At 59.1% G+C, this 25,371-nt stretch overlaps 2 protein-coding genes across 5 annotated transcripts; one reads left to right on the forward strand and one right to left on the reverse strand.

Moving 5' to 3' along the window:
• Nucleotides 1-449: 449 nt before the first annotated feature.
• On the reverse strand, nucleotides 450-13,283 carry AP5B1 (adaptor related protein complex 5 subunit beta 1). Of its 4 annotated transcripts, none has more exons than XM_082477978.1 (3): nucleotides 4,885-5,053; nucleotides 2,279-4,780; nucleotides 450-1,753 (listed from the first exon to the last, which is right to left on the reverse strand). In XM_082477978.1, exons 1-2 carry the CDS (start codon nucleotides 5,032-5,034, stop codon nucleotides 2,297-2,299), a joined length of 2,634 nt encoding a protein of 877 aa, XP_082334104.1. In that variant the 5' UTR covers nucleotides 5,035-5,053; the 3' UTR covers nucleotides 450-1,753; nucleotides 2,279-2,296. The 4 variants fall into 4 exon arrangements, with proteins under 4 accessions (XP_082334104.1, XP_082334102.1, XP_082334103.1 ...); XM_082477976.1 differs by lacking the exon at nucleotides 450-1,753 and adding an exon at nucleotides 13,151-13,283 and having other exon boundaries at nucleotides 2,156-4,780; XM_082477977.1 differs by lacking the exon at nucleotides 450-1,753 and adding an exon at nucleotides 5,662-5,749 and having other exon boundaries at nucleotides 2,156-4,780.
• A 92-nt stretch (nucleotides 13,284-13,375) lies between these two features.
• On the forward strand, nucleotides 13,376-24,693 carry OVOL1 (ovo like transcriptional repressor 1). Its single transcript, XM_082477984.1, has 5 exons — nucleotides 13,376-13,513; nucleotides 20,089-20,306; nucleotides 22,008-22,197; nucleotides 22,397-23,958; nucleotides 24,074-24,693. Exons 1-4 carry the CDS (start codon nucleotides 13,414-13,416, stop codon nucleotides 22,690-22,692), a joined length of 804 nt encoding a protein of 267 aa, XP_082334110.1. The 5' UTR covers nucleotides 13,376-13,413; the 3' UTR covers nucleotides 22,693-23,958; nucleotides 24,074-24,693.
• The last annotated feature ends 678 nt before the right edge of the window (nucleotides 24,694-25,371 follow it).

The raw sequence follows: 25,371 nt of genomic DNA on the forward strand, positions 1-25,371 counted from the left end.
TTGTGGAGGATTTTTGCACCTATGTTCATGAGTGATATTGATCTGTAGTTTCCTTTCTCGTGATGTCTTTATCTGGTGTTGGTATTAGGGTAATGCTGGTCTCATAGAATGAATTAGGAAGTGTTCCCTCTGCTTCTATTTTCTGGAAGAGATTGTAAGGAATTGTTATTCTTTCTGAAATGTTTTTTCACAAGAAGAATTCACCAGGGAACCATCTCGGCCTGTTGCTTTTTTTTTTTTAGGAGATTTTCACTAATTTTTGTTGTTGTTCATTTTAAGAGATTTTTTTTCAGCTTTACTGAGGTATAATTGACAAATAAAATTGTAAGATATTTAAAGTGTACATCGTGATGATTTGATATGTGTCGCCTCACATATTTATTATTATATGTTAACAATATACAGTATTAACCATTATAACTATTAATTATTATTATTATTTTAATTAATTTATTTTTGGCTGTGTTGGGTCTTCGTTCCTGTGCGAGGGCTTTCTCTAGTTGCGGCTAGCGGGGGCCACTCTTCATCGCGGTGCGCGGGCCTCTCACTGTCGCGGCCTCTCTTGTTGCAGAGCACAAGCTCCAGACGCGCAGGCTCAGTAGTTGTGGCTCACGGGCCTAGTTGCTCCGCGGCATGTGGGATCTTCCCAGACCAGGGCTTGAACCCATGTCCCCTGCATTGGCAGGCAGATTCTCAACCACTGCGCCACCAGGGAAGCCCAACTGTTAATTATTGACTCACTTTCTCGAGATATAGCTCTATTCAGATTATTTTCCTTTGTGTAAGTTGTGTTACTTTGCATCGTTCAAGGAATTGGTCCATTTCATTTATCAGATTGTGGACACAGAATTGTTCATAATACTTATTATCCCTTTAATGTCCATGGGCTCAGTAGTGATGATCCCTCTTTTATTTCTTGTATTAATAATTTGTGTCCTCTCTCTTTTTTCTTAGTTAGCCTGGCTAGAGGCTTATCAATTTTACTGATCTTTTAATAGAACCAGCTTTTGGTTTCATCGATTTTCTCTGTTGAATTCCTCCTTTCAATTTCACTGATTTCTGCTCTAATTTTTATTCATCTTCCTCTACTTGCTGTAGGCTCATATTACTCTTCTTTCTCTAGTATCCTAAAGTAAAAGGTTAGATTATTGATTTTTATATCTTTCTTCTTTTCTAATATATTCATTTAATGCCACAAACCTCACTCCAAGTATTGCTTTCACTGAATCACACAGATTTTGACAAGTTGTATTTTCATTTTCATTTAGTTCAGGATATTTTAAAATTTCTCATGGGGCTTCCTTGACCCATGTGTTATACAGAAGTATGTTGCTTAATCTCCAAATATTTGGGAATTTTCCAGCTATCATTCTGTCATTGATTTCTACTTTAATTCCATTGTGGTCCAAAAGCAGATTTCTGTTCTTTTAAATTCGCTAAGGTGTGCTTTACGGCCCAAAATGTGGTCTGTCGCAGTGGATGTTCCACGTGCACTTGAGAAGAACATGTATTCTTCTCTTGTTGGATACAATATTCTATAGTCTTTTTTTTTTTTAATGAGTAATGTTGTTTATTTATGTATTTATTGGCTGCGTTGGGTCTTTGTTGCTGCGTGGACTTTCTCTAGTTGCGGTGAGCAGGGGCTACTCTTCATTGCGGTGCGTGGGCTTCTCATCGCGGTGGCTTCTCTTGTTGCAGAGAGCGGGCTTCAGTAGTTGTTGCACGTGGGCTCGGTAGTTGTGGCTCATGGGCTCTAGAGGAAGGGGCCACCAGGCCGCTGCAGCCTCCTCTGTTTCTGCCCATTTGTCCCTCGTCCTATCTAGCCTGAGCTCCCTGTGCAGAGATCCTGCAAACCTCTGGAGCTGAATAGCACTGGCTCACAGGTCAGGAGGCCCAAGTCCAGCTTCACTCTCATTCCTAAATTGCTGGGTGGCTTTGAGCAAGGCTTTTCCCTCTCTGGGAAGTAAAGATGTGGATATTTTTTCTCCTGCCTCCTGGGCAGGGATTCTAGAGAATCCTAGCATATCCGGGCAGGAAGGAACTTTCATGCCCTGCAGTCTGGGGGTTCCTAGCTTGGAAGCTTTCCTGGAGCCTCTGACCCCCCTCCCAGTGTGCCTTCCCCCAACCAGGGCCCAAAAGAAAACAAACTAGTGAGTGTTGTTAGCAAATATAGGTTTTTGTTTTTTTTTTTTTACAGAAAGGAGCTACGGGGCTGTATCCTGGCTCTCAGCAGCCCTTCTTGGGCAAGAGCCTGCAAAGGCTGCAGTCCTGCTCCTACCTGGCCCGGCCCTGGGGCTCAGCCAGCCGCTGACAGCCCCCGGAGGTAGTCCCCCACCAGAGGCAGCACGGCCCAGTCATCAGTCCGCAGGGCCACAGGCACTCCATCCGCCTGGGCTGCTTCCAGCCGCAGCAGCAACCGCGAGTCTGGGGGCAGACGGATGGCTATAAGGTAGCTGGTCGGGGGTTGGGCCACCACCACAAAGGGCTCCAGGTGGCGGGACACCAATGCCTCCAGCCCGTGTGACCCGAGAGGGCACCACAAGCGACTCTCGGTGCCCTTTGGCAGGCAGGAGTCCCAGAGCTCCTCAAAGAAGCCCAGCTTGGCCCCCTCGGGGGGCTGGGGGAAAGGCAGAAAGAGGTCAGCAAAGTTCACAAGAAGGGGTGGCAGGTGAGCGTGGCAGGTGAGTCCGCTGGGTGTGGTGTACAGGGCGCGCACAGCCAGCCTCGCGGGAGCCGGGCGTCGGGGCTGCAGAGGCAGCAGCAGAGGGCGGATGGGGCGGCCGGGGCACAGGCAGGGCACGTGCACAGCCCCCAAGGGTGCATAGAGCTGTCTTTCCACACGGAAGCGCAGTTCCAGAGAATACACCTGCTCCAGCACCTCCACCTGGAGCTGCAGCACTGGGGCCGGGCCCTTGGCTCTGTGGGGACCCACGCTTAGCCGAATCGGGGCCGGGGCCTCCTGCACCATCAGCGCTGCAGCAAAGCCCTGGTTCTCGGCCACCAGTGAAGAGGCCAGTGCAGGTGCGGCCAGGGAGGGGCCCAGGGCCACCCCCAGCTTGGGCTCTTCCAGGTGGGCCAGGAGGATGTAGTAGAGGCGCGCATGGTCCCGCCCATCAGGGTCCTCCAGCTGCCTGGCCAGGACCTGCAGCAAGTCCGCCAGGCCTCCCCCAACACCTGCCCGCAGCAGGGCCCGGCAGACCTGCAGGAGGGCCTGCTGGAGGCCCCAGTCCGTGCAGCGGGCAGCTGCAGCCTGCAGGAAGCCGAGGGTGGCACTCTGGGCATCCCCATCTGCCACCCTTGCCAGCATCTGCAGGTGCCAACAAAGGGCCTCATCCCTGCCTGGCCTGGACACCACCTCCCGCCGCAAGACCACCTTCAAGGGTTCCCCCAGCTCAGGGCCCACCCGATCCAAGAGATCCACGAAATGGGGAGCCAGTGCAGGCCGGGCTCGGTACAGCTGGGCCAGTCCGTGGGTCAAGGGTGTCAGCACTGCAGGTTGCCCGGCCAGGCAGCGAGCAACGAGGTATGAGGCCTGGAAGCAAAGAGTGGCTAAGGCCCGGGGGCCACCACCCAGGGCTGCCCTCTGCCGCAGGCCAGCCAGTAGCTCCTCCAGGTATCGCCGGGGGCTCTGATCCTGGCCCTTCTCCTCCTTTTCTTTGTCTTCCACACAGAGCAGGCACAGCAGATGCAGGCGGGCCAAGAGGTCCATCGGGTCATGCAGAAGACTGGGCAGGAGGCCATGGCATAGCTGGGACCCCAGCAATAGCGGGGCAGCCTCCTCGCCTGCGGGGCCCAGCGGCCAGTTCTCAGGGAAGTTCAAGAGGCAGTGCAGGTAGAAGAGATGGGCGGGCAGGGGCAGGGCCGGGTGCTGGGCAGCCAAGGTGAGCCGGCGAAGCAGCAAGGCCTCATCCTGGGCTGTGAACAGTGCCTCACCAAAGGCCGCCTTCAGAGCCAGAACGGCGTGCAGCAACGTCAGCTGTGCTGTGCCCAGCAGCCGTACCAGCTGTGGCTTGAAGAGCACTGGTGGCTGTCCCCGAAGACCCCGCAGGGCCCAGCCCAGCAGCCACAGAAGCTGGGCCTGAGCCACAGGAGTAAGCAGGTAGGAGGCGTCCAGAAGCTGGGCCACGGCAGCCCGCAGCTCCCGGGCCTCCTCAGGACTGAGCTCCAGCGTGGCAAGGCAACACTCCCCCCCCTCAGCTGCTGGCCAACTGGGTGCCTGGGGCTGAAGGTGGGCATCACCCTCCTCAGCTAGCATCCAGTTCCAGGAACCACCTTCAGTGGGACAGTCCCCAGCCACGAGCAGGCCCTGCAGGCCCACCCTGGCCCTGGCTTGTATCACCAAGGCGTTTCGCAGGGCAAGTGCCAGCAGCAGGCTGAGTGGCTGTACAGGGCCCTCCTGCCCCAGCAGGCCCCGCAGCAGCCCCAGACAGCCCCCCAGCAGCCCAGGCTTGCAGCTCTCCAGCTCCCGCAGGCACTCCCACGCTGTGGCCTGCAGGGGGCGCTGTTCCGAGGCAGGGCCAAAGCTTCGCCCCAAATCGCGGCCCGAGGCCAAGCCCAGCAGCAGCGGCAAGAGCCGGCGGGAGGCTCCCGAGGTGGGGCCCAGCGCACCTCCTGCCGCCAAGGCTGTGGTGGCCGCCAGCAGAAGGGGCCGCCGCAGAGCCGAGGGCCGCGGGGGTAGAAGGACCAGGGTATCCAACAGGGAGGTGGCAGCTGCTTCGGCCGCAGGAGCGTCCGGCCACAGCTGGGCTGGGTACTCCAAGCTCAGAGCCAGCAAGGAAACCTGGGGATAGGGGTTTCTGGGTGGGAATCACGAAGCTGAGGTTCAGGGCACGGCGGGCTGAAGGGACCACCTGGGCCAGGACACGGGTCACGCGCAGGGCCTACCTTAGTCGGCTCGCTCAGCTTCTCACTCCTCAGGTCGCTCAGCAGGTGACGACCCAGATCCTCACCCTCAGGACCTGCCATGAAGGCGGACGGGCTGGCCCGGAAGGTGCCCAGGCGCTGGGCCCAGGTTTCCCGGCTCGTGGGCCCCATGGTCAGGCACGCCAAGTCCCTGCAGAAAAGCGAGGGAGGATCAGACCTGCGGGCTGGAGACGCACGGGGCCCCAAGGCCGCCAGAGGGCGCGCGAGCCCCTGCGCCAACCCCAAAGGGGCCACTGTCACCCCAGGGCCGCCTAGCAGATCCCAACCGCCCTCGGCCACGCGCAGAGGCCAGCGGGGACCCCGCACCCGGGTCCCGAGATGAAACCCAGAGGTTTCGGGGGTGACGCTAGGGCGGGCCGCCAGGGTCCTCGGGGGGAAGAGGGCTGGCGAGCAGGGTCGGGGGTGCCGGGCAGGCAGCTGGCGCGGGGGTGCGTGCCGAGAACTCATTAGGCCGCCTGCCCGCAGCCGGTACCGAAGCCACAGCACCGCCCCGGACCCCGGCGCCCGCGGTAACGGGTCGGCCGCTCTCACCCTGCCTGACCCAGCGGCCGCTGGCGCTCTGGCCGGCCGGCTACTTCCGGGCTGGCTGCGCCGGGCGGGGTGGGGCGGGGCGCGCGGCGCGTGGGCGGCCGAACTGAGGCGGGTCCCTCGCGGGGGCGGGGCCGTAACGGGGCCACCGCCTCCCCCGCCCTCCGAGCCGCCGCCCCCCGCCCTCCCTGCTGGCAGGTGAAGACTCGCTGGTTTCGATGGGGCTGAGTAACTGTCCCGCTGTGCGCAGGCTTCCCCTTCCCCGGAACCGCTGCAGGCCCAGGCAGAGGCGGTAGAGTTGGGTGGGCCTGGGCTCGCGGATGCCAGGGTCCCCTCTGCGCGCGGACTGCAATCTCAGGGCGCTCCGGTGGACAGCGGCCCGGGCCCCGCCCGCGCCTGCCAGACTGCTGAGGATGGCAACCAGCGCGCCCCGCGCCGGCGCCCGGGCGCGGCGCACCCTGCGCCAGCCGCCCGCGGCCCCTGGGGGTGACGCGGATTGGAGTCCTTGGGGCTCCCCGTGTGGCCGCTGGGGGGTGTACAAGGTGCGGTCCCCGGGCGCCCGCAGGAACTGCGCGCCGTGGGCCCGGCTAAACCGGTCGGGCGGGCGCCGCAGGGCTTGGCTTCGCTTCCCCGACGCCGGCCCCGGCTCCCCACCCGCTCGGCTTGGGGGCGCTGAGCCGGCGCCGGGGTCGGGGCAGGCGGAAGCTGCTGACCTTTGGCAGAGGCCGCGCCGAAGGTCGGCTAGGGTCGCGGCAGCCAGACCGGGGTAAAGTTGGCGGGGCCAAGTCCCAAGCTGCGATGAAGCCGGAAAACAACGGGATGCAGACGTGAGGACTGGCAGGGCCTGGCCGGTCACGGGGCTCACAGCACGCTTAGCACGGACCGGGAAACTGAGGCCTTGCCGCCGCAGGAGATCTGGGGTCAAGCAGTGCCCGAGCCCAGCACTCTTGACTTCCAGAGGGCTGAAGCAGGGCTGTTTGGGGGCACTCAGAGGGCTGGGCCTGGGGCTCAGCTAACAGCCCCTCCTGGGTCTAGAGTCCAGGCTGCAGACGCCCCACTGATCGCTGATTTCCAGGGCACAGAACCGCGGGCGTCCAGACCCCACACCCACAGCCCGCCAATCTGAGTAATGCCTCTGGCTCTCATTAGCCCGCTCTGAAGATGAAACAGGCCTGAGCCCCCATGCCAGCCGCTGCCAACTAGTTTCTCACCTTTCCCCGGGCTTGGCAGGCCCCTCCCCACCCCCTCCTGCTGCCCTCCAGATGGGAGGTGGTAGGGAGTGGTGAGGTAGAGAGAGCTGGAAAAGAGGCTCTCTGGGTGCCCAGGGTGCCAAGGGGATGGAGACAGGGATCCACCCCAAGGGACAAGTCCAGCTGGAAAACCCAGTCCCAGCTCCTCTGGGCCCTGGCTCAACAGTTGACTCACAGGCGGCAATCCCAAACTACTTCCCTCTAGGTGCCTCAGTTTCCCCACCTATAAAATGGGAGTGATGACTTCGGCCGGAGAGGCTGTGGAGTGGGGCTGCCTGGCTAATTAAATCTAGGATGAAAGAGGCCGGATGACAGCAGCCCTGGGAGGGAAGGCAGCTTGGGGGTAACAGGAGCCTGTCTGGTTTCCCTGTCTGAGGCCCAGAGGGTGCTGATAACTGCACATCCCCAGCCCTTATCACTTACAGGGAGGGAGGAATGATTATTAAACCCCTTTTACAGTTGAGGAGACAGGCTTCAAAGGGTCAGGAACTACAATGCTGGCTCTGGCCCCTGTTCAGCCTCTGACAGCAGCCAGCCTTTCTGAGCCTTTGCTCCTTGGGGCCCAGGGTCTGGAGGGAGGGAACCCACGTGTAGTTCTCGATGCTGTGGTGGAAGCATCCACATGGATCCACTGAGGCTTACAGCACCCTGAGGTACCTGAGGATGGGTACCATTCACAGAGAAGGAAAGGGAGGCCCAGTGCGGTGCAGTCACTTGCTCACAGTTACAGAGCTCCTAAGAGGTGGAGCCTGGACTTCAGCCCACAGCCCCTTGCTATCCCTGACTTGGCCCTCCACTCACACAGCTACTCTCAGCCTTCACCTGCCTGCCCAGATGTCTGCTCCCCTGTGGGAGGGTGGTGCTGGTACTGTCCCTGGCACAGGCCAGGCATAACATTGAACTCAGACCACCAGCACTGAATCTGCAGTCAGCAAGCCCACCCCCAAGAGTGACCTCCCAGCCGAGAGGGCCCAGGTGTGGGCTGCAGCAAGTGGCTGAGCAGGGAACTCCCCACTCAATGCCCACAACTCATTTCTTCTCTTTTTGCTGAGTTTCCATCTTCCCCAGGGCAGCCCAGTTCTGTGGAGACACTAGGCACACTGAAAAAAGGGAAAGTCAGTTTCCTGAGGAGTCCTGAGTCTCAGTTTTCTCATTTGTAAAGTGGGAGATACCCATTCTCACAGCACTAGGCACTGGGGATACAGAGATGCTTTAAAAAGAACACATCAATATGCAAATCCATAGAGAGCAGAGTAGTAGGTACCAGGAGCTGGGGGTTGGGAGGAATGGAGAGTGACTGCTAACGGGTACGGGCTTTCTTTTGGGGTGATGAAAATGTGATGGAAGACAGTGGTGGTGGTTGCACAGCTCTGTGAAGATACTAAAAATCACTGAATTGAGAATTCCCTGGCAGTCCAGTGGTTAGGTCTCCGTGTTTTCACTGCTGAGGGCGCAGGTTCAATCCCTGGTCAGGCAACTAAGGTCCCGCAAGCTGCACAGCATGGTCCAAAACAAAAAAACCAAAAACCAAAACGAAACAGAACACTGAACTGTACACTTTAAAAGGGTGAGTTTTATGGTATGTGAACTATATCTAAATAAAGCTACTAAAAATGATGTTAAAAGAGGTCCCTCATGTACAGAACTTTCACTGGGGGAGAAATGAACAAACAAGACAAATCAAAATTTCATGGAATAAGAGATTCTGCAGGGACTTCCCTGGTGGTGCAGTGGATAAGACTCTGCGCTGCCAATGCAGGGGGCCCGGGTTCAAACCCTGGTTGGGGAACTAGATCCCACATGCATGCCACAACTAAGAGTTTGCATGCCACAACTAAGGAGCCCGCGTGCTGCAACTAAGGAGCAGGTGAGCCACAACTAAGGAGCCCTGGAACAGCAACTCAGGAGCCGGCCTGCTGCAACTAAGACCCAGTACAACCAAATAAATAATAAATAAATAAATATTTTTTAAAAAGAGAGATGCTGCAAAAAAGAATAAGAAAATAGGGTAATGGGACAGAAGTGACTGGGGGCACAATGATTTAGCTAGGGCAGTCAGAGTGGACTCTTGGAAGAGGGCACATCTGGCTGAAACCTGAGTGACGAGAGAGAGCCAGTCATCAAGTGGGGAAAAGCCTTCCGGGCAGAAGGAGCAGCAGAGGAGAGGCGTGAGCTGGGAACAGGACTTGGCCAGTTCAGTGGACAGAGGGCCAGCAGTGTGGCGGGCACACACACAATCAGCGGGAAGGAAGAAGCACGGGGTCAGGAGGCCACCTGGGGCCAGAGCACGCTGGGCCCCAAGGACTTTATTCAGTTGTAAAGGATCGGGGTGGTAAACGTGGAGACGGAGGTGTGGGAAGATTCCAGATGCTTTGGGAGCTGACAGGACAGAACCCAGCAAGAGATGGAGGTGTCAGTGTCACCCACAGCACGTCACAGTTTGTCAGGGGCTTTGCAGCCTCCACGGGGCTACTGTCAAACAGAGCTGGAAAGGCCACTATTTGAGCCAAGCAGAGGCCTCGGTGGCCAGGGGCACCGTCGGCCTGCTTTAAGGCTGAGTCCATTTTCAAGGGCTGCTAGGCTTCTGGGCAAAAGTGAATCGACAGCATCTCCTGACGGCTCTGAGGAGCAGAGCCGGGACTCAGAGCCCCCTGTACAGACGGGGCTTAGCCCAAGTCCCTGGAGACTAAGAGCCTGGGGCAGCCTGACTCCAGGTCCAGTGCTCTGTTCTGCTTGTCCTCTCAGCACAGCTCCCAAAAGCCTTTCTGCCCCGAGCCGCCATGCTTCTAAGCCCCTGCCCCACCCAACCCCATCCCAGCTCCCCCCAGAAGCCTTCTCTGAGAACAGGAAGGGGTTGTTCCAAAACCTCTCCATCCGACTCCTGCCCTAGCTCTCCCTGGGCTGCTTGGAAGGGGAGCCGAGCTCTGAAGGCGGCTGCCAGCCACCAGCCTTTGGGGAACATGGTCCTTGCTTGCCTGCTAGGGTTCTGCTTCCCTTCACACCCCTGTCCACTGTACCAAAGAGGCATGGCTACTCATGTCACCTGGAATTAGCACTCATGGCTCTGCCTGCAGCTGGCCCAGGCCACCATCCCCTCCTTCTTGGACTATTACGGTAGCCTCCTCACTGGTCTCCCTACTGCCACCCTCAGCACCCCTCGCCTGGTGACACATTCCTCTCCCCATAGCAGATCCAAGGCTTCCCACCACACTGAGCCTCACATGACATGACCGACCTGCCTCTCCAGGGTCAGTTCCTACACCTTCCCATCCCCTCATGATCCAGCCACCTCGCCTTTCAGTTCATCACATACACACACACACACACACAGGCGCTGCTCACTCCTGCTCTGGGGCCTTTGTGCCATCGGATCCATTTACGGATCAGGCTCTTCTCTGCTCTGCACAGCTGGCTCCTACCGCTCATTCAGATCTCAGCGCCCCTCGCCTGTCACCATCTCATCACTAGTTAAATGTCCTGCATCACACTAATCATTTCCTTATTTCTTTGTTTGCCTTGCATCACGGGATACCCAGTGCTAGCATATAGTAGGTGTTCAATGAATATTTGGTGACTGAATTAAGGAAGGAGAGAATGATATCGAACTGGCACTGTGTGAACAGAGCAGGAGGTGCCTGCCCTTATGGAGCTCATGGTTCAGCTCAGTGTTTACCCAAGTTCACACACATTGTCTGGTTCATGAACCACAGGCCACACACTGGCAGCCCACGGGTCAAATCTGCCCCACGAATGTATATTATTGGACTCATTCCATGTTTTAAAAAAAAGCTAAGTCAACATTTAAAAACTGGTAGATTTCGGGGAATTCCCTGGTGGTCCAGTGGTTAGGACTCTGCGCTTTCACTGCTGAGGGCCCGGGGTTTGATGCCTGGTCAGGGAACTAAGATCCTGCAAGCTGTGCAGCGTGGCCAGTAAATAAATAAATAAATAAATAAAAATTGGTAGATTTCACACATAAATCTGGATTTCCAGTTTCCAAATGGACAAAAGTGGCAACGTTGGATTTCTGTGCTTGGATGACATGCTTGTCACTGGTCCTTTAGATAGTCACATTCTCCATGCCACCCCCCCATCTCTGAGAGTTGCCCTTTATCACACTGAACTTGCACTATAGCTTTCCTCATAATAAAAAAATTTGCTTTGTATTTATGCCTCTAGCAAATTTGGAACATAAAAGGCTGAATGTGTCACATGAGTCAAGAAACATAGGATATTCATTCATTCAGCAAATATTTATTGACAACCCACTATGTGCCAGGCACAGCTGTAGATGCTGGAAATACAGCAGTGGACAGCATGGACGAATATCCCTCCCTCCTTGGGCCTCGTTCCGTACACTGTGTAACTTTCTTTCCACAAGTGGAGACATCTGAGTTGTTCCCCCGATGAGAAAGACTGCCTCTGTGTCCAGCATCATCTACGAAACTTCATCAGAGTTTCCACGAAGCCCCTACTGTGTCCCAGCCCCTGTCAGGGTCTGGTACAACCAAAGTGCTCAATAAATATTTGTTGGGTGAATGAACTACATTCACCTCTCTCCCAGACAGTGTTAGTCAAACTTATTTGCCCAGGATATATTCAAAAGACAAGCAAGTAGCAGGTGCTTGCTTGTCAACTGAACGGAAGGGCCCAGGGTAAGAGTGGAGGGTTGACAAGGGAAGCAGAGCCTGGGAAAGGAAGGGGAAGGGGGCAAACATTAGTACCCCTGCCAGAGCTCACACCGTCCTCACCGTGGACCCAAGAGGTAGATGATGGGATTCTCAGGTGACAGACAAGGGTACAGCCTGGAAAGGAAAGCCCCTTGGCCAGACTCACAGGTTCCAGGAAGGAGCAGAGAAGGAGGCCCATCTGCCCCCAAAGTCCACACCTTCCCCACCCGCCCAGGGACTGCTCTACAGAAGTCCAGTGGGGGCATGTAAAGGGCCTCTGGAAGCCTCCCCCTTGAAAAACTACCTTCTTCCACTAGACGCCTGAAAGTCCACCATAAGCAGGCTGCTCCTCTTCTGAGTCCTGACTTTTGAACTGTGTGAGTTCACTTATCAGATTCATTTCCTCCTAATCTGTTGCAGCAAACATTTAATATGTGAGAAAGGTATATGTGTGGTAGGGACTCTGAAATATTATTTTATTTTACATGGGGGAAGGGGGAGAGCTAAAAACAGGAAGGGGTCCCATGCCTGCCCTTACTAGTTCAGCTGGTAAGAGAAGCCCAGTGGCCGAAGTGGCACAGTTACTGCTCCTCATGGAGGCCACCAAGTGCTCCTCAGCTTCTGAGGAGGGCGGGGCCTCCCTCCAGGAGGCGGGTCCTGGGACTGGGCAGCGCATGATGAATGGCTAGAGTGAGGGGTCCCAGGCTGAGCCTCAGCCAAGGCTGGGCTCTGGGGCCAAGACACGAGCTCCCTGACTGCCGTGGCTGCAGCCAGGCAAAGTAAGTTGGTCCTCTGCCCTCGGCTCACCTCCAGTCTTGCTGCACCTGAACTCCGGCCATTTGGGACAAAGATGAGGGCTCTGGGGTGGGGGTGGGGGTGGGGGCGGCGGTGTGAGCCCCAGTGACTAGGCGCTGGGGTCTTTCGGGGTCACGGAGGACTCGGAACGGTTTAAACGCCCCTTCCTCCACGAAACCTTCCACACTTGCCCGGCCAGAAAGCGGGCTCTCGGCAGGGCTCGGCGCCCGGCCCTACGGGTGCTCTCCGCTTTGTATTGCGGCCCGGCGAGGCCCGGCCTGCCCGCCCACCGGCCTGCGCGTTCCTGCGGCCCCGCGTGCCTTTCCGAATGGAGCCGGCGACCAGCAAATATCTCCCTCTGGGCTGAACCACGAATTGCTCAGCCAGGCGTTTGGGACCCGGGGCCGCCTGGGCCCGGGCCCGGTTCAACAAGTGTGGGCCGGGACGCCCAGTCCCGCCCGACGGCTTCACGCCTCCCCAGGCGCCCGGGGCGCGCCGGGCCGGGCCCAGTCGGGCGAGTTTCACTTCATCGCCCGCAGAGCGTGCGAGCGCCGAATAACATTGCCCCTTGCCCCCCCTTCCCCTCCTCTGCTCCCTCCGAAACTCCGAAACTCCGGTTGGCGAACGCTAGCACTCCCGCTGGGAGGTCCCCGGCGGGCAGCGGTGTGCTGGGGGCCCTGCGCCCGCCCCCCGCCCCCTCCCGGCCACCCCGCCCAGCCCGCGAGGCCACCTCACCGGCAGCGGAATGGAAACCGGTTCGACAGGTAACAAATAGGTGGGTTGTCACCGTTATTTCCCAACGCATGCGCCGTCGCTCCCCGGGCCACTCCAAGCTAATTAGCTCAGATCAGCAACCCCCTCCCCGCCCCAGCCACCAACACACGCCGCCGCGAGCCAATAAAGCGTGAACCCGTCCGTCGTGCTCGCACTTTAAGACTTCCCGAGCGGACGCGAGGGACGCCAGTCGCGCCGGGAGTAGCATACCTGCCGCTTCCTCCGCCGTCCGGTGCACCTGGCTGCAGGGGACCTCGTTCAGACGGAGGACGGCGACAGCTCCGCGGGGTTGAAACGGGCGCGCGCCGTCCCGCGCACGGCCTCCCGGCGCAACGCAGGACGCTTTGGCGACTTCTTCTCCGACCTGCTCCCCCACCCCCACCCCCGCCCGCCTCCAGCCCGGCCAGGGAAAGGTGGGACGGCTCCGGCTCTAGTTACGGAAGCGGCCGGTACCCGGCGAGGAGGGTTCGAAAATGCCCCGCGCGTTTCTGGTGAAGAAGCCGTGCGTCTCCACGTGCAGGAGGAACTGGAGCGAGCTCCCCGACGAGGAGCGCGGCGAGATCTACGTGCCAGGTGAGGCGCCCAGTCCGCGCGCCCCGAGCCCCGCGCCGCCGAGAGGGCGGCGGGGCCCCGTCGAGCGGCCGGCGTGCGGGGCGCAGTGGCGCGGAGCCCGGCGGCGGGCGCAGCTGGGGCGCCCGATTTAATATTTAAGCGGCCGCTGCCCCGTTAGCCCGCGGCGCGGCCGACCCCGGGCGCGGGGGGAGGGGAGGGCAGGGCCGGCGGAATGAGCGGCCAAGCGGGGGCGGGGGTGGGCGCGGGGGCTGCCAGGTGGGGGCGACAGCCGTTCCCAGGACCCCGGCGGGGCGGGGGGCAGGCCTGTCCGAGGCGCGCGGGCCCGCGCGGTGCCGCCCTCCCCTCCACCGGTCCGAGCCGCGGCGCAGGGGAGGCAACGGGGTGTGTCACCGCTCAGGCAACCCTCCGCTCTCGTGTCGTAAATCCCGAAAGCCGGGACTTTTATGAGGCGGGAGGAGGGCACTGGAGCGGTGCCACTTCGGGGGGCAGGGAGCGAGCTGGAGTTTCGGCTGAGATTTGTGCAAAATGTAAGAGAAGACCCAGAGTTGAAGCCACCTTCATTGATCTCTCCCTCTCACCCACAACACGGGCTGCCAGAAGGTTCCCGTGAGGGTCGGGCAGGCAGGAGCTCCGAGCCGTGGGGAGCGCGAGACCGTGGGGAAGGCGCCGGGCTGCACCCCACTAGCCCTGAAGGCAAAGGTGGAATCAGCTCTCACCTCTGTTAGAAAAGCGCCTCCTTCGACCTTGCAGAGGACACCACTGAGCTGAGAGGGGTTTTAAAGGTCCCACCCCACAGCCAGGGAGCAGCCCCGGGGGAAGCTGGGGCACCAAGTTTATTTTCGGAAGACGCCTTGACAGCGTGGGAGTCAACTTTGGATGAGTAACCCCAGTTGTTTCTTCCTCCGGTGGCATCTTCCACGTTAGCCCTGAGACCTCTTATGCGCCTTCGGTCCTCCCCCACCCCTAACAGAATCTTTGGTCGGGAGCCAGTTTCCTTCGGAACTCCCCTTCCCCAGGCCTTGGGGGTGGGGCGCGGGATGCGCTAACACCCTGCCTGGCGCCTCCAAGGGGGGAGAGGTTGTAATTAACCAACCGACTTTGACCCTTGATCTGCAGGTTCCCCTGCATCGCCCCGGGCCTTGTAGGAGAGTGGTGAAATAAGGGCGGTGAGGGGCCCTGTGAGGGCTCTTGCCTCGGTTTCTCTCCTGAATAAATTGTTGGAGACTGTGGGTGTAGTGGTGGCCAGACGACCGTCAGGATCCTATGGCCTACAGGGCTGGCGGGGTGTTTCACAGCTTAGCCTTATCTCAAGTGCCTAGACCCCTATCTACAGCCTCCTTAAAAGGTGGGAATGCGCCAGCAGTCCTGATGACCCCAGTGGGGAAACTGAGACAGAAAGGGAAGTGAGCTGCCTCTACACTGGAGGCGGATCAGGGTGTGGGCCCAGGATTCTGTGTATAGTTTCTCGCTTCTCCAAGTTCCCCGGGGAGTTGATCGGTGTTCCACCTCCAGAAGGGCCATGTGAGGGGGTGAGGGACGCGAGCCCCCTTCCTTGCTCCTGCCTCCTCCCTCACCTGTGTCTGACTTGCTGCTTAGCTGCTCCTTGGGATCTGATAAACCGAACTTGGACTGTGTTAAAGGTGAGCGGAGCCTTGCTAGAGACTAGTGTGCTGTTATTTTTAGTTTTATTTCACATCCCAATCAGTAACAGATCATGTGTTGACTTTTACAAAGGACAAAGGAATTCCGTTTGTTCAAATCATTGACTTCCTTGCATCCTAGTGATTTTCCCCAGCACAGTTCTGGTGGCCATAGTGGGAGTGGCAGGGGAGACCTGCACCCAGGGGCTGTCCCATCAGGTGCACAGGACGGTCTGTGCCACCTGCCACTGCTGTCCAGGTGAGGGGAGCTGCTCACTCTGCAGGATCATCCCGGAGGTAGGGTGGGGTCTAACCTGGAGGTGCAGGTGACAGTTTGCCAGGGAGAGTCCTGTGGGCTCAAGCAAAGAGTAGAAGTCAGAGAACTTACTTTTGCCTCTCAAAACCATGTGGCCCACTAGAGAGTTTTCCCACAGTTTTTGGAAATGAGAAAGGGAATGTTCTCGGGCCACGCTCGGGTGCCTCAGATGGCTAGAGGGTGGGGAGTGTGTCTTGTGGTGGCCTGTCCCCTGACTGGGCCATTCCATCACCAGCCGACCGTGACCCTAAGAGCCGGCTGGGCACGTTTCCTTCACCCCACCTCACAGACTCAGCACGTTGTGACCAAATAAGCATTGACCCCGTCCGGTCCCACTGGGAGAGGCACCGGGAGGGCTGGGGAATGAAGCGTTTGAGGTCTGACCTTCCCGCCAGGGCCCTCTGAGACCCTTAGAGCAGCAAAGAATGCCTGGAAAGAAAGTGTTTACTGACTGAAGATCCTGGGCCCCGGCCTGGCAGCTCTGACTCCAGGGCCCCAGTCTGACCAGCACTCCAGCCTCTTCTCTGAGGCACAATTCTAGAGGTTTCCCGCCCTCAGTCCCCTGGGCCTCACTCTCCTCCCAAAGCTGAGGGAAAAGCCCAGAAGTGGGCACAGGGGCTGGAAGGCTGCAGGGGTGGGCGACAGCACCACGCACGCTGGGAGCACTGAAAGGGTTCATGGTTAAGTTGCCACCTGTTTTGGCCCTCGAGCCCCCGCCCTCCATCTCCACTGGCATCTCTCCTTCGTTGTGTCATTATTGACTGTGGAGTGCAGGGACTGATGCTGGTTTCTTGATGATGAACCCAGGCCCCTGTACCCAGGGGCTAAATTCCATCTCCTGGACCTAAGGGGAAGCTCCAGGAACGGGGCGGAACGGGGATGAAGTGGGGTTCCCCAGGCCCCTGCTGAGAGGAATCTCATAAGGCCAGGAAGGCACTGGAGGGCAGACCAGGCCTGGAAGCTGAATGACATGCTCCAGCCATGAGTATCCTGGGACCTCTTCCCTACCCCCACCCCAAAACGGCCCCCCCCACCTCCCCACTTCAGACGGAGCCTCTGCAGTCCGTCCTGCCAGTTCGTCAGCACATGCCCACCCCGGGGGGCAGCCAGGCTAAGGTGCGCGGGACTGGAGCGTCCTCAGCCTGGCTCTGACTAGGCAATGTGGGCACCTGGGCAGCTCTTTCTGGGCCGGGTTAGAAAGGCTGAGAAAGTCAGCTTTGGGGCCCAGAGTACACGTGTAGGGGCGCGAGGGAGTGGAGTTGGGGAGAGATTATGCCTCTGACGGTGATCATTCTGATTCCTGGGACGTGTTGGCAGTGAGGGACACGTCTGCCGAGCTCTCCGCGGGAACAAGGCTGGGAGGGTAGACAGCCAGCTCACGGATGGGTACGGTGGGCTAGATGGGATTCCTAGCTGTCCCACGGGGTGCCGTCACCCAAGCTGCCAGGCTGTTTGTCCCTAGCTTGGGTGACCTGAGGCAGAGTCCTGCCAGACTGTTTGTCCCCGAAAGAGAGCAGGTGAGGCCGAGTCCTCTGGGCACAGGGAGGATGGGAGCAAAGCATGGCCATTGTTGATGTCAGGCTTCTTCTTTAACTCTCTTCATGCTCAGCAAGTATCGTGTGGCGTCCCACAGGGGTGCCAGCCCCGTGCTGCACGGGAGGGAGGGAAGGAAGGACGCAAACACAGTACAGTTCCGCCGGTTGCGGCGTCCACCCTGGTGTGAGGGCTGAGGTGCACAGGGTTGGTTAACTTCACTGTGGACATGGTATGAGAAACGGTTGGGAAAGGGGGGAAAGATCCTGCCTGAGAGAAAAACTTGGCGTTCACAGAATGGAAACGACAGGCTGAGAGATGGGCCCGTTGTGTTTCCAGGGCTGCCCAGCTCTGCCAGTTGGCTGGCACTGGCTCCCTTTCAGGCCCCTGCTAGCTGACCTGGAGGCCGGAGGAGATGGGCACAGGGGACCCTGCCCTTCCTGATAGGGGTGCAAGACCGCCTAACGCCAGCCTGGGCTGTGCTGACACACTGGGCTCCCCCCCACCAACCCCGCTTCCAGGTCGGCAGCAGCCCCAGCCCGTGGCTAGGTGTCCTTGCGTCTGCTTCACCCGCTCTCCCCAGAGAGCCTAGGGCCAGGCCTCGTGCCCAGCCCTGGCGTGAGGCCTTGGATAGGGTAGGACCTGGCACCCTGTCTGGTATTTGGGCCAGGAGCTTTCAATCCAAGAGAGAGGGGACTTGCTGAAGACCTCGGGTGGGAAGCTGCTCTGGGCCCAATGCCCACAATGTCATCCAGGTGGAGGCGTGTTGAGCCGACAGAAAGGGAACCCGTGCGGCCCCTGAGGGGGTAGGGACAGGGCCTTGCCACACTCCTCAGCCGCGGGCGGGCGGTGAGTAGCCACAGCGGCCGCCACCTTGCCGGAAACATCTAATTAGGGGGCAGAGAGCAGCACAAGCAGGGCCCAGCCAGTTCTGCTTCCTGCCGCTCGGTGACACCCAGCGATGGGCGCAGCGGCAGGGACACGCTCCCGGGGTGGCAGGAAGACGGGTTTGGCGGGGCGCGTGGGATGAGGCAACCGTCCGCACCCTGGCGACCTCACCTGCCCCTCTCTTGGGGGAAAGCGGCACACAGGCAGACCGGGCAGGCCCGCTCCCTGTCCCCGGTCCCCCAGCACTGTCATTTCAGGGCCTCTGCGGAACGGGAGAGGCAGGCCTGGGAAACAGGTCTCCCCCTAAACCTGCTTACATCCTCAGAACCCTCACCGTGGACCCCGCTCTAGTGGAGCCAGGGAGCCAAGGGTGACAACTCGTTTGAGCGCAAACCGGTTAACCCTCACCTGTTGTCACTCCTCCCTCTGCTCCGCGTGCAGGCTCTGCGGCCAGGCTCCAACTTGCGGGAGCCTTGATCTCGCTATCTGATACGGAAAGACAGAAGAGGGTAGAGGTTCCTGTTTGTCTCTACCTGGATTGAGAAATGGAAATTGTCATCCAGTCTTGAATTCTCAGCCAAGATCTCCAATAGCTGGTGATCTGGCAAAAATTGAAGCTGCCAACACTCGGACACGCCCGCCCTCCGGCAGCCCCCATCCCTGTACACAGACAGCTGTCACTGTGGGAGGACCGGGGCGGGGGGGGGGGCACCTCCGAGAGCTCCGGCCTGACGTCCAGCCGTCCAGGGCTTGGAGAGAGGCCAGGCCAGGGCCAGGTGCTGGTGAATCAACTCCCGGAATGAGGTGGCTCATTAGAGTCCCCAGACGGACAGACAGACGGCGCCAGTGCCAGCAGAACGGGTTTGGGTGGCGGGCAGGCGCATTCTTCCCCTGTCAGAACTTTGTTGTGTTTGAAGGGGGCGAGAGCGGGGGCCTCTCCCGAAACTTGGGTGCCTTCATATTCGCCCTTCCTCCGTTGGTGTGTCCTCTGCTTCCAGCCTCGCCCGCTGCATCCTGCTGGGGGCCGCCCCTCCCTGGGACCCCGTCCACGGTCTCACTGGCCGGGGGCTGCGGGCGCAGGGGGCCTTCTTCATGGTTCTGAGACCCTAAGTCAACCTGCTAAGTCCCTCTGCCTGAAGCCCACTCATCCTTTCCTTCCCGTGCCCCTCTTGAGTTTTCCTTCTGAGGCTTGGAAAATGTTCCTAGCTCAGCCTCTTCGGGAGAAAAATACTGACCAAACTGTAACATTAGATTGTTTGCCTCAGCTCTGGGGGTTTGAGACTTGTCTCCTCTGTGTCACTCGGGAGAGCTCCCCTCCTGTCTAGTCAGGACGAGGGCCAAGCCTCTCCGGCCCTGTTTAGCGTGAGGTGTCTGCCGTGGGGAGCAGCGTGTCAAAGGGCTGCCGGTATTGCTGGTATCGCAGCAGCTGCCGTGCAGAGGGCGGGAGCCCAGCCCTCAAAGCGCCACAGCGACCAAGCGAGTGAGCGGTCCCTGCTCTGGGCGAGGCTTGCGTAAGCGCCGGGCAGGCTGCCCAGGAGACTGTTAGGCTGCATCCACCTGCTGCTCCCTGACCTCCTCCCTGCCCTGCCCCACCCGGCCTGCTCGCCTGCTAAGCTGGGCCAGTGGGAGTGGGGAGCCTGGAGCCCCAGTGAGCTGCAACGTCAGGGACAGACCACCCTGAATGAGAGAGGGGTTAGGACCGCCCCGTTCCCTACGGCCAGCAGCTAAATCTGCCTGGAAGAGAGGCCCGGAGTGGCGCAGACCACTGGGACCCTTCTGGGGCAGCGATGAGTCCCTGGGTCCAGGGCCTCCAGTGGTGCCCTTTGTCCCTGCAGGAGCGTGGATGAGGCCTGGAATCCAGAGGGACTGGCCCAGGTGGGGCAGGCAGACAGCTCGGGAAGAATAATTGGCAGGGCAGGTTTGGTCCTCCCAGTTCCGCTAAGACACAAATTACTCAGCGGGCAGGCCTGTGGGCCGTGGAGCTTGGCTGGCGTCACCTGTAATTACCTTAATGGGGTGGGGGGAGGGAGGTGCGGCACGCAGTGGGCTGGGGGCAGCCCTGCTCTGCCACATGCCTGCAAGGGGTGGGACAGCGGCTCCAGGTTCCAGCCAGCTTACCACCAGGGAACCTTCCTGAAATCCCGCGCAATCCCCTTTTCGCCACCAAGCCCCTCACTTGGCTGTTCTTCTCTTCCCAGTCAGCCTAGGCTTCTGCCCACCACAGCCCTACAGGGAGCCAGAGCCATCAGTGGCCGAACCCCCTTCTTGCCCCCTGGCTTTGGACATGAGCCTTCGGGACTCCAGCTATAGTGTGACCCCAGGGCCCTGCGTGGTGGCCCAGCTGCCCTCCGAAGACACGAGCCGCCTGGCAGACCCACAGAGCAGGGACCATGGCTTCCTGCGCACCAAGATGAAGGTACTGACCCTCACGCTGTCTCCAACGACCAGGGGCACGTGTATCCTCCTGGGTCCAGCCCACGAGACGTGGCACAAATGAGACTTAAGCAGAGATTGGTCTTGAGTCTGGGTCTAGGTTTCTGCAGAGAAGTGAACCTCACTGGAGCACAGACGGGGGTGGGAAAGAAGAGAAGTGGGTCGGAAGTGAGAATGCCCATGCGCTGGGGAGAAGCAGTGAGGTTCAAAAGACGCTTAACCCTTTTGGAGTCCTCTCTGGGGGTTGTTTAGCTTCGTTTCTGGTCTTGAGGGGAGGCACCTCTTTACACAGAAGTCCTAGGAGAAGCGGGGAAGCGTGAGCCTGGCTCTGCAATCTGGCCTGGGCCTGCGTCTCCGCCGGCTGAGAGTGAGGTCTGGAGTCTGCTGGGTGGTCGACTCCCTGCGCATGTGCCCAGCGGCAGTCTCCGCCTCGCCCAAGCGTGTGCTTCCATCCCAGAGCCCTGGGTCTGGGGCGGGGCCTGGTGAGCGCCCACTGCTCAGCAGCCGAGGCAGGAAGGAGCTCACGGGAATGCCCCTGCTTTCCAGGAGCACGAGGAGCATGCTAACAGCAGGGCCGTCTCTGGCTGGGCCTGCATTCCTGAAAGCTCCGGGATCTGGAAGCAGTCATCTAGAGAAAGGGCTCCCGTGGAGCTTTCCTATGAGCCAAAAGACTGAAGAAAACTGGCTGTGCAATGCTGTTCCTGCCTCTCTTACCTGCGGAGGCCACATGTTATAACCAGAGGGGAATCGCCAAGACATGTGCTGGGCGGTTGGCCGGGGAGCTGACACAGTGCCCCTGATCCCCGAGGGCCCTTCCTCCCACCCCTTAATCCCAGTGGCTAGGGAGCGCGTGGAGAGAGAGAGCAGGGGGCACAGGACAGCAGATGTGCCAGAGGAGCGAGTCCTGACCCCAAAGGGCTTGATTAGCTAGCAAGAAGGCATTTACCCGGTGCCAGAAGCAGTGCAGGGCCAGAAGGCACGGGGTGATGGGGTGCACCCGGTGCCCAGGGAGCTCGGGAGGAGTGGCCAGTGACAAAGCCACCACAAAGCACAAGTAACCTCTGAACATTCACAGAGGTAGGGCGTTGAGGCCACGTCTCCACTTCTGAACAGCTGTTCCATAATTACAAAGAAAATGAAAAATGTTTATAAGCAAAAGAGTCATCAGGGTGGCAAAGGGACTCAGACCAGACCACGTCAGGCTCAAGTAAGGCCAGGGGCTGGGCTGGCCTGCGAGGGGACTCCAGGCTCCCAGTGGTGGCCTCCGCCTGGGAAGGCTGCACGGAGACCGCGTCGTGGGCACTCTTCCCTGTCCTAAGGCGTAGAATGGGAACAGAGAGCAGAAACTACAGAGAAAGATCTGGGCTCAGTGAAGGGAGGACTTTCTAACAGGTAGAGTTACTGAATCGGGCTGTTTCTGTGGGGAGCTGGCCACCCATCTCTAGAGATGGTAAGGAAGGGGCTGGGTGGCGGCCCTGCACAGAGACTCAGGAGCCCAACAGGAGGCTGACCTTCCTTCCAGCCCCACCACCAGACCTCTGGGAGCCAGCGGCACAGAGGTGTGGCGTCTGGGGTGGGCACCGCCCTCCTCACGTGGCTGGGGGCTGGTGTGTGTGTCCTCCCAATCTGCCACCTGCAGCCCCAACTCCTGGGTGTCCGTCACAAACCCCGTCCTTGCCCACAGGTGACCCTAGGGGACACTCCCAGTGGAGACCTCTTCACCTGCCACATCTGCCAGAAGGCCTTCACGTACCAGCGCATGCTGAATCGCCACATGAAGTGTCACAACGACGTCAAGAGGCACCTCTGCACTTACTGCGGGAAGGGCTTCAACGACACCTTCGACCTGAAGAGACACGTGCGCACCCACACTGGTAAGAGGAGCCCACACGGCGGAGGCCGTGGCCGCTGCCGCCGCGCTGCTGTCCTGGGCCCGGGGGGGCCTGGGAGCTCTGGGCGGACGTCCTCCGCGGCCCGTCAGTCCGGTCGCTGGGGAGCTGGAGTCGGGCAGGCCTCCGGGCGCTCCTCTGCCGCGGAGTCGGGTCCCTGACGCCGGCGCTGTCCTCCCCGCAGGCGTGCGGCCCTACAAGTGCAGCCTGTGTGACAAGGCCTTCACGCAGCGCTGCTCTCTGGAGTCTCATCTCAAGAAGATCCACGGCGTGCAGCAGAAGTACGCGTACAAGGAGCGGCGGGCCAAGCTGTACGTGTGCGAGGAGTGCGGCTGCACGTCCGAGAGCCAGGAGGGCCACGTCCTGCACCTGAAGGAGCACCACCCTGACAGCCCGCTGCTGCGCAAGACCTCCAAGAAGGTGGCCGTGGCCCTGCAGGACACCGTCACCTCCCTGCTGCAGAGCAGTCACCACCTCTGAGCAGCGGCGCCCCGGCCTGGGCAGCCCGGAGAAGGCGAGGGCCGCCTCCCTGCCCCCCCGGACAGCCCGCCCTCTGCGGCCTCCTGCCGGAACGCCGGTGACCAGGCGTGGAGCCCGCGGGCACGCGTGCTCGCTCAGGCCGGCGCTGACCTCTGCTCGCATTTGCGTTGCTGTCTGGGGGGCAGAGGCCGCTCTGAGCCCGGGCAGACATGTGTAACTGTGGGGCAGGGTGGGGCGGGCCAGGGCTGCCTTCGATTTGAAGCAGCTCGGGTCCAGAGACAGGACTTCCTTCCCAGAGGAGGTACGTGAGGGCGATCCTGTCGTCCTCTGCTTCCAGAGCAGCGGGGGGATTGGGGGCTGCTGGTCCCCTGTGGATGGCAGAGTCAGGTGCCCCGGCAGAGGGCACCCCTGCAAACAACAGCCGTGCAGCAGTTGGTGGCGGCCCGCCCGGCCGTGTTCCTCGCGGTCAGGGCTGTAGGGGCGCTGCGGGGCGCCGCTCCTCGACAGGGAGATGCACGCGTGTGCACAGCCGTGGACGTGCGCGCACGCGGGAGGCCTTGCCATATATCACCTCATTTTTAAGAAACCAACTACAAGGTGCCAAGGAGGTTTTATTTCCTCTTTTAAAAGATGACATATGTACAGATAGTAATATATTTTTGGTGCCGATGGCGACTATTTTAAGAGAGGGTGGAGCTGGCTTTTCTCCTCCCCACGCAGTTCTATTTATCCTGGACATTTCACACCTCCTCTGTGCCTTGGCTCTGGGGTGGCTGCCCTGACCCAGCCCCACCCCTCATACCTCCTGAGATATTTAACCTAAGACTTTCCTCCAGCCCTGCCTGGAGGAGGGTGTACTGCTCTCTGCTCTCCCTCTTCTGCCGGGACGGCCGTCACATCTTCTGCTCTTCCCTCCCCGTGTCTCTGCCTCCCTCCCACATCCTTTCAAGGCAAGTCTCAGGGTGACCGAGAGCCTCCTGGTCTCCTGAAAACAGACCTTTTGCGGAACGACTCACCATTCCGGAGATCCGGGGTGGGGGGCGTCCAGCTGCGGCCGCAGGGGTCAGCCGGGCGGGGTGGTGAGGCTGTGATGCGCCCAGAGTCCACTGCCTGAAGTAACAGCAAGAGTGCAGGGCCAGGCCGCGAGGCCTGCTCTTTTCCTGGGAGAGTCAAAAACCCTAGGGCGGGAGCAAAAATATTGGGACAGAATAATAACCAGACACATCAGAAACTTCTAGAGGGAGGACAGTATTAGATGGTTAACAAGTTATATTTGTAGCCTTTTTTCTGAATGTTTGGCGGGAGCAAAAAAATTGGGACAGAATAATAACCAGACACATCAGAAACTTCTAGAGGGAGGACAGTATTAGATGGTTAACAGGTTATATTTGTAGCCTTTTTCCTGAATGTTTGGCAAATGGCGAGGCCGGGTCTTGAGCACCTAAGGAGGGAGCCACCCCTGGCTGGTTGGCTCCACCTGAGGGACTCGGCCAGGCTCCCTTGGCTTGGCTGGGCTTCCTGCTAAGAACACGAAAGGGGTGTGGGTCAAAAGGGAAAGACGGGCAGGGGCTGGAGCCAGCCTGCCGAAGAATGAGAAGGCAAACTCGAAAGAGAACACAGAACAGAGCAGGTGAAGCCAAAGCCCAGGCGGAACCAGCCTTGGCCTCTCCTGCCCGGAAAGGGCAGCATCTGCACAGTCCCCAGATGCAGGGAAGGAGCCTTCTCTGACCTCCCTCTGAATGTGTATGGATTGTTCTGGAAGACTCTCGTTTTAGTTTACTTTAGAGTCTGTGGGAGCTGCTGTATTCTGGAAGTTGTATAGCATAAACTAACATTCTCTGGAAGCCTTGTCTTGTTTACATTTCTGTATCCCTGTGTTCATTGCCTGTTCATTGTTCATCTCTGTGTTCATTGCCTATCTGAGGCAGTCACAAAGCTCTGTGTTGTCTGTTTTATAACTTTCCCCTCAACTATCAAAATAAAGAACTATCATTTTCTGTGTTTCTGCTTTTTTGTTTTATAGACCTCGTTTTTCCACCTGCAGGGAAATTAATCAAAACAATTGATGCATTCTATTCAAAGCTTTACCCTTTTACAGGTAGCGATGGCCCTGAAGTCAAGACAAGAGCCTGCTAGATAAAGTGGCCTGCCCATGGTCTGGGCGGTCAGTGCCTGCTGACCCCAAGGCCGCATGTTCTGCTCTTCACGGTGGCAGCGGGCCCTCCCCTGGCTCCTGCAGCCTGACTGACTCGTGGCTCTCCTCCAGCGGGTGCAGTTACTTGGGGTCCAGTCTCTTCCCCACACCCTGCCAGGACCACAGGAGGAAAAGCCACATTCCTAAATAGTAGGGCGCAAAATTCCCGTCACTTCTGGGTCAGACACCTAGCTGTAGGGATGGTCACACCTGCACAGCACTTGTTCTGGGCCAGGCACACTCGTGTTTCATGCATATTAGCTCCCTTGATCTTCCAGCCACCCTCCGAGATGGGGGCTGCTCCCCACACCCGACAGAGAGGTTAGGCAGCTGGCCCCAAGTCTCATGACTAACTAGTAGCGGAGCTGGGCTAGAAACCAGACAGCCTGGCTCAGGGTCTGTGCTTGGAAGCACGCGCACACTGCTGACGGAGAGGCCGGCAGATGGCCTCGCACCTCTAGGCAACTCAAAGTAGAGGGAAACTT

Source organism: Balaenoptera physalus (assembly GCF_965194825.1).
Source record: "Balaenoptera physalus genome assembly, chromosome: 10".
Classification (NCBI taxonomy): Eukaryota; Metazoa; Chordata; class Mammalia; order Artiodactyla; family Balaenopteridae; genus Balaenoptera; species Balaenoptera physalus.

Coding starts and splice junctions, on each gene's coding strand:
- AP5B1 (XM_082477978.1), bottom strand. CDS start 5,034: ATGGGGCCCACGAGCCGGGAAACCTGGGCCCAGCGCCTGGGCACCTTC. Junction 4,781..4,884: donor AGCTGAGCGAGCCGACTAAG/GTAGGCCCTGCG, acceptor CCCTATCCCCAG/GTTTCCTTGCTGGCTCTGAG.
- OVOL1 (XM_082477984.1), top strand. CDS start 13,414: ATGCCCCGCGCGTTTCTGGTGAAGAAGCCGTGCGTCTCCACGTGCAGG. Junction 20,307..22,007: donor TCCTGCGCACCAAGATGAAG/GTACTGACCCTC, acceptor CCTTGCCCACAG/GTGACCCTAGGGGACACTCC. Junction 22,198..22,396: donor ACACGTGCGCACCCACACTG/GTAAGAGGAGCC, acceptor TCCTCCCCGCAG/GCGTGCGGCCCTACAAGTGC.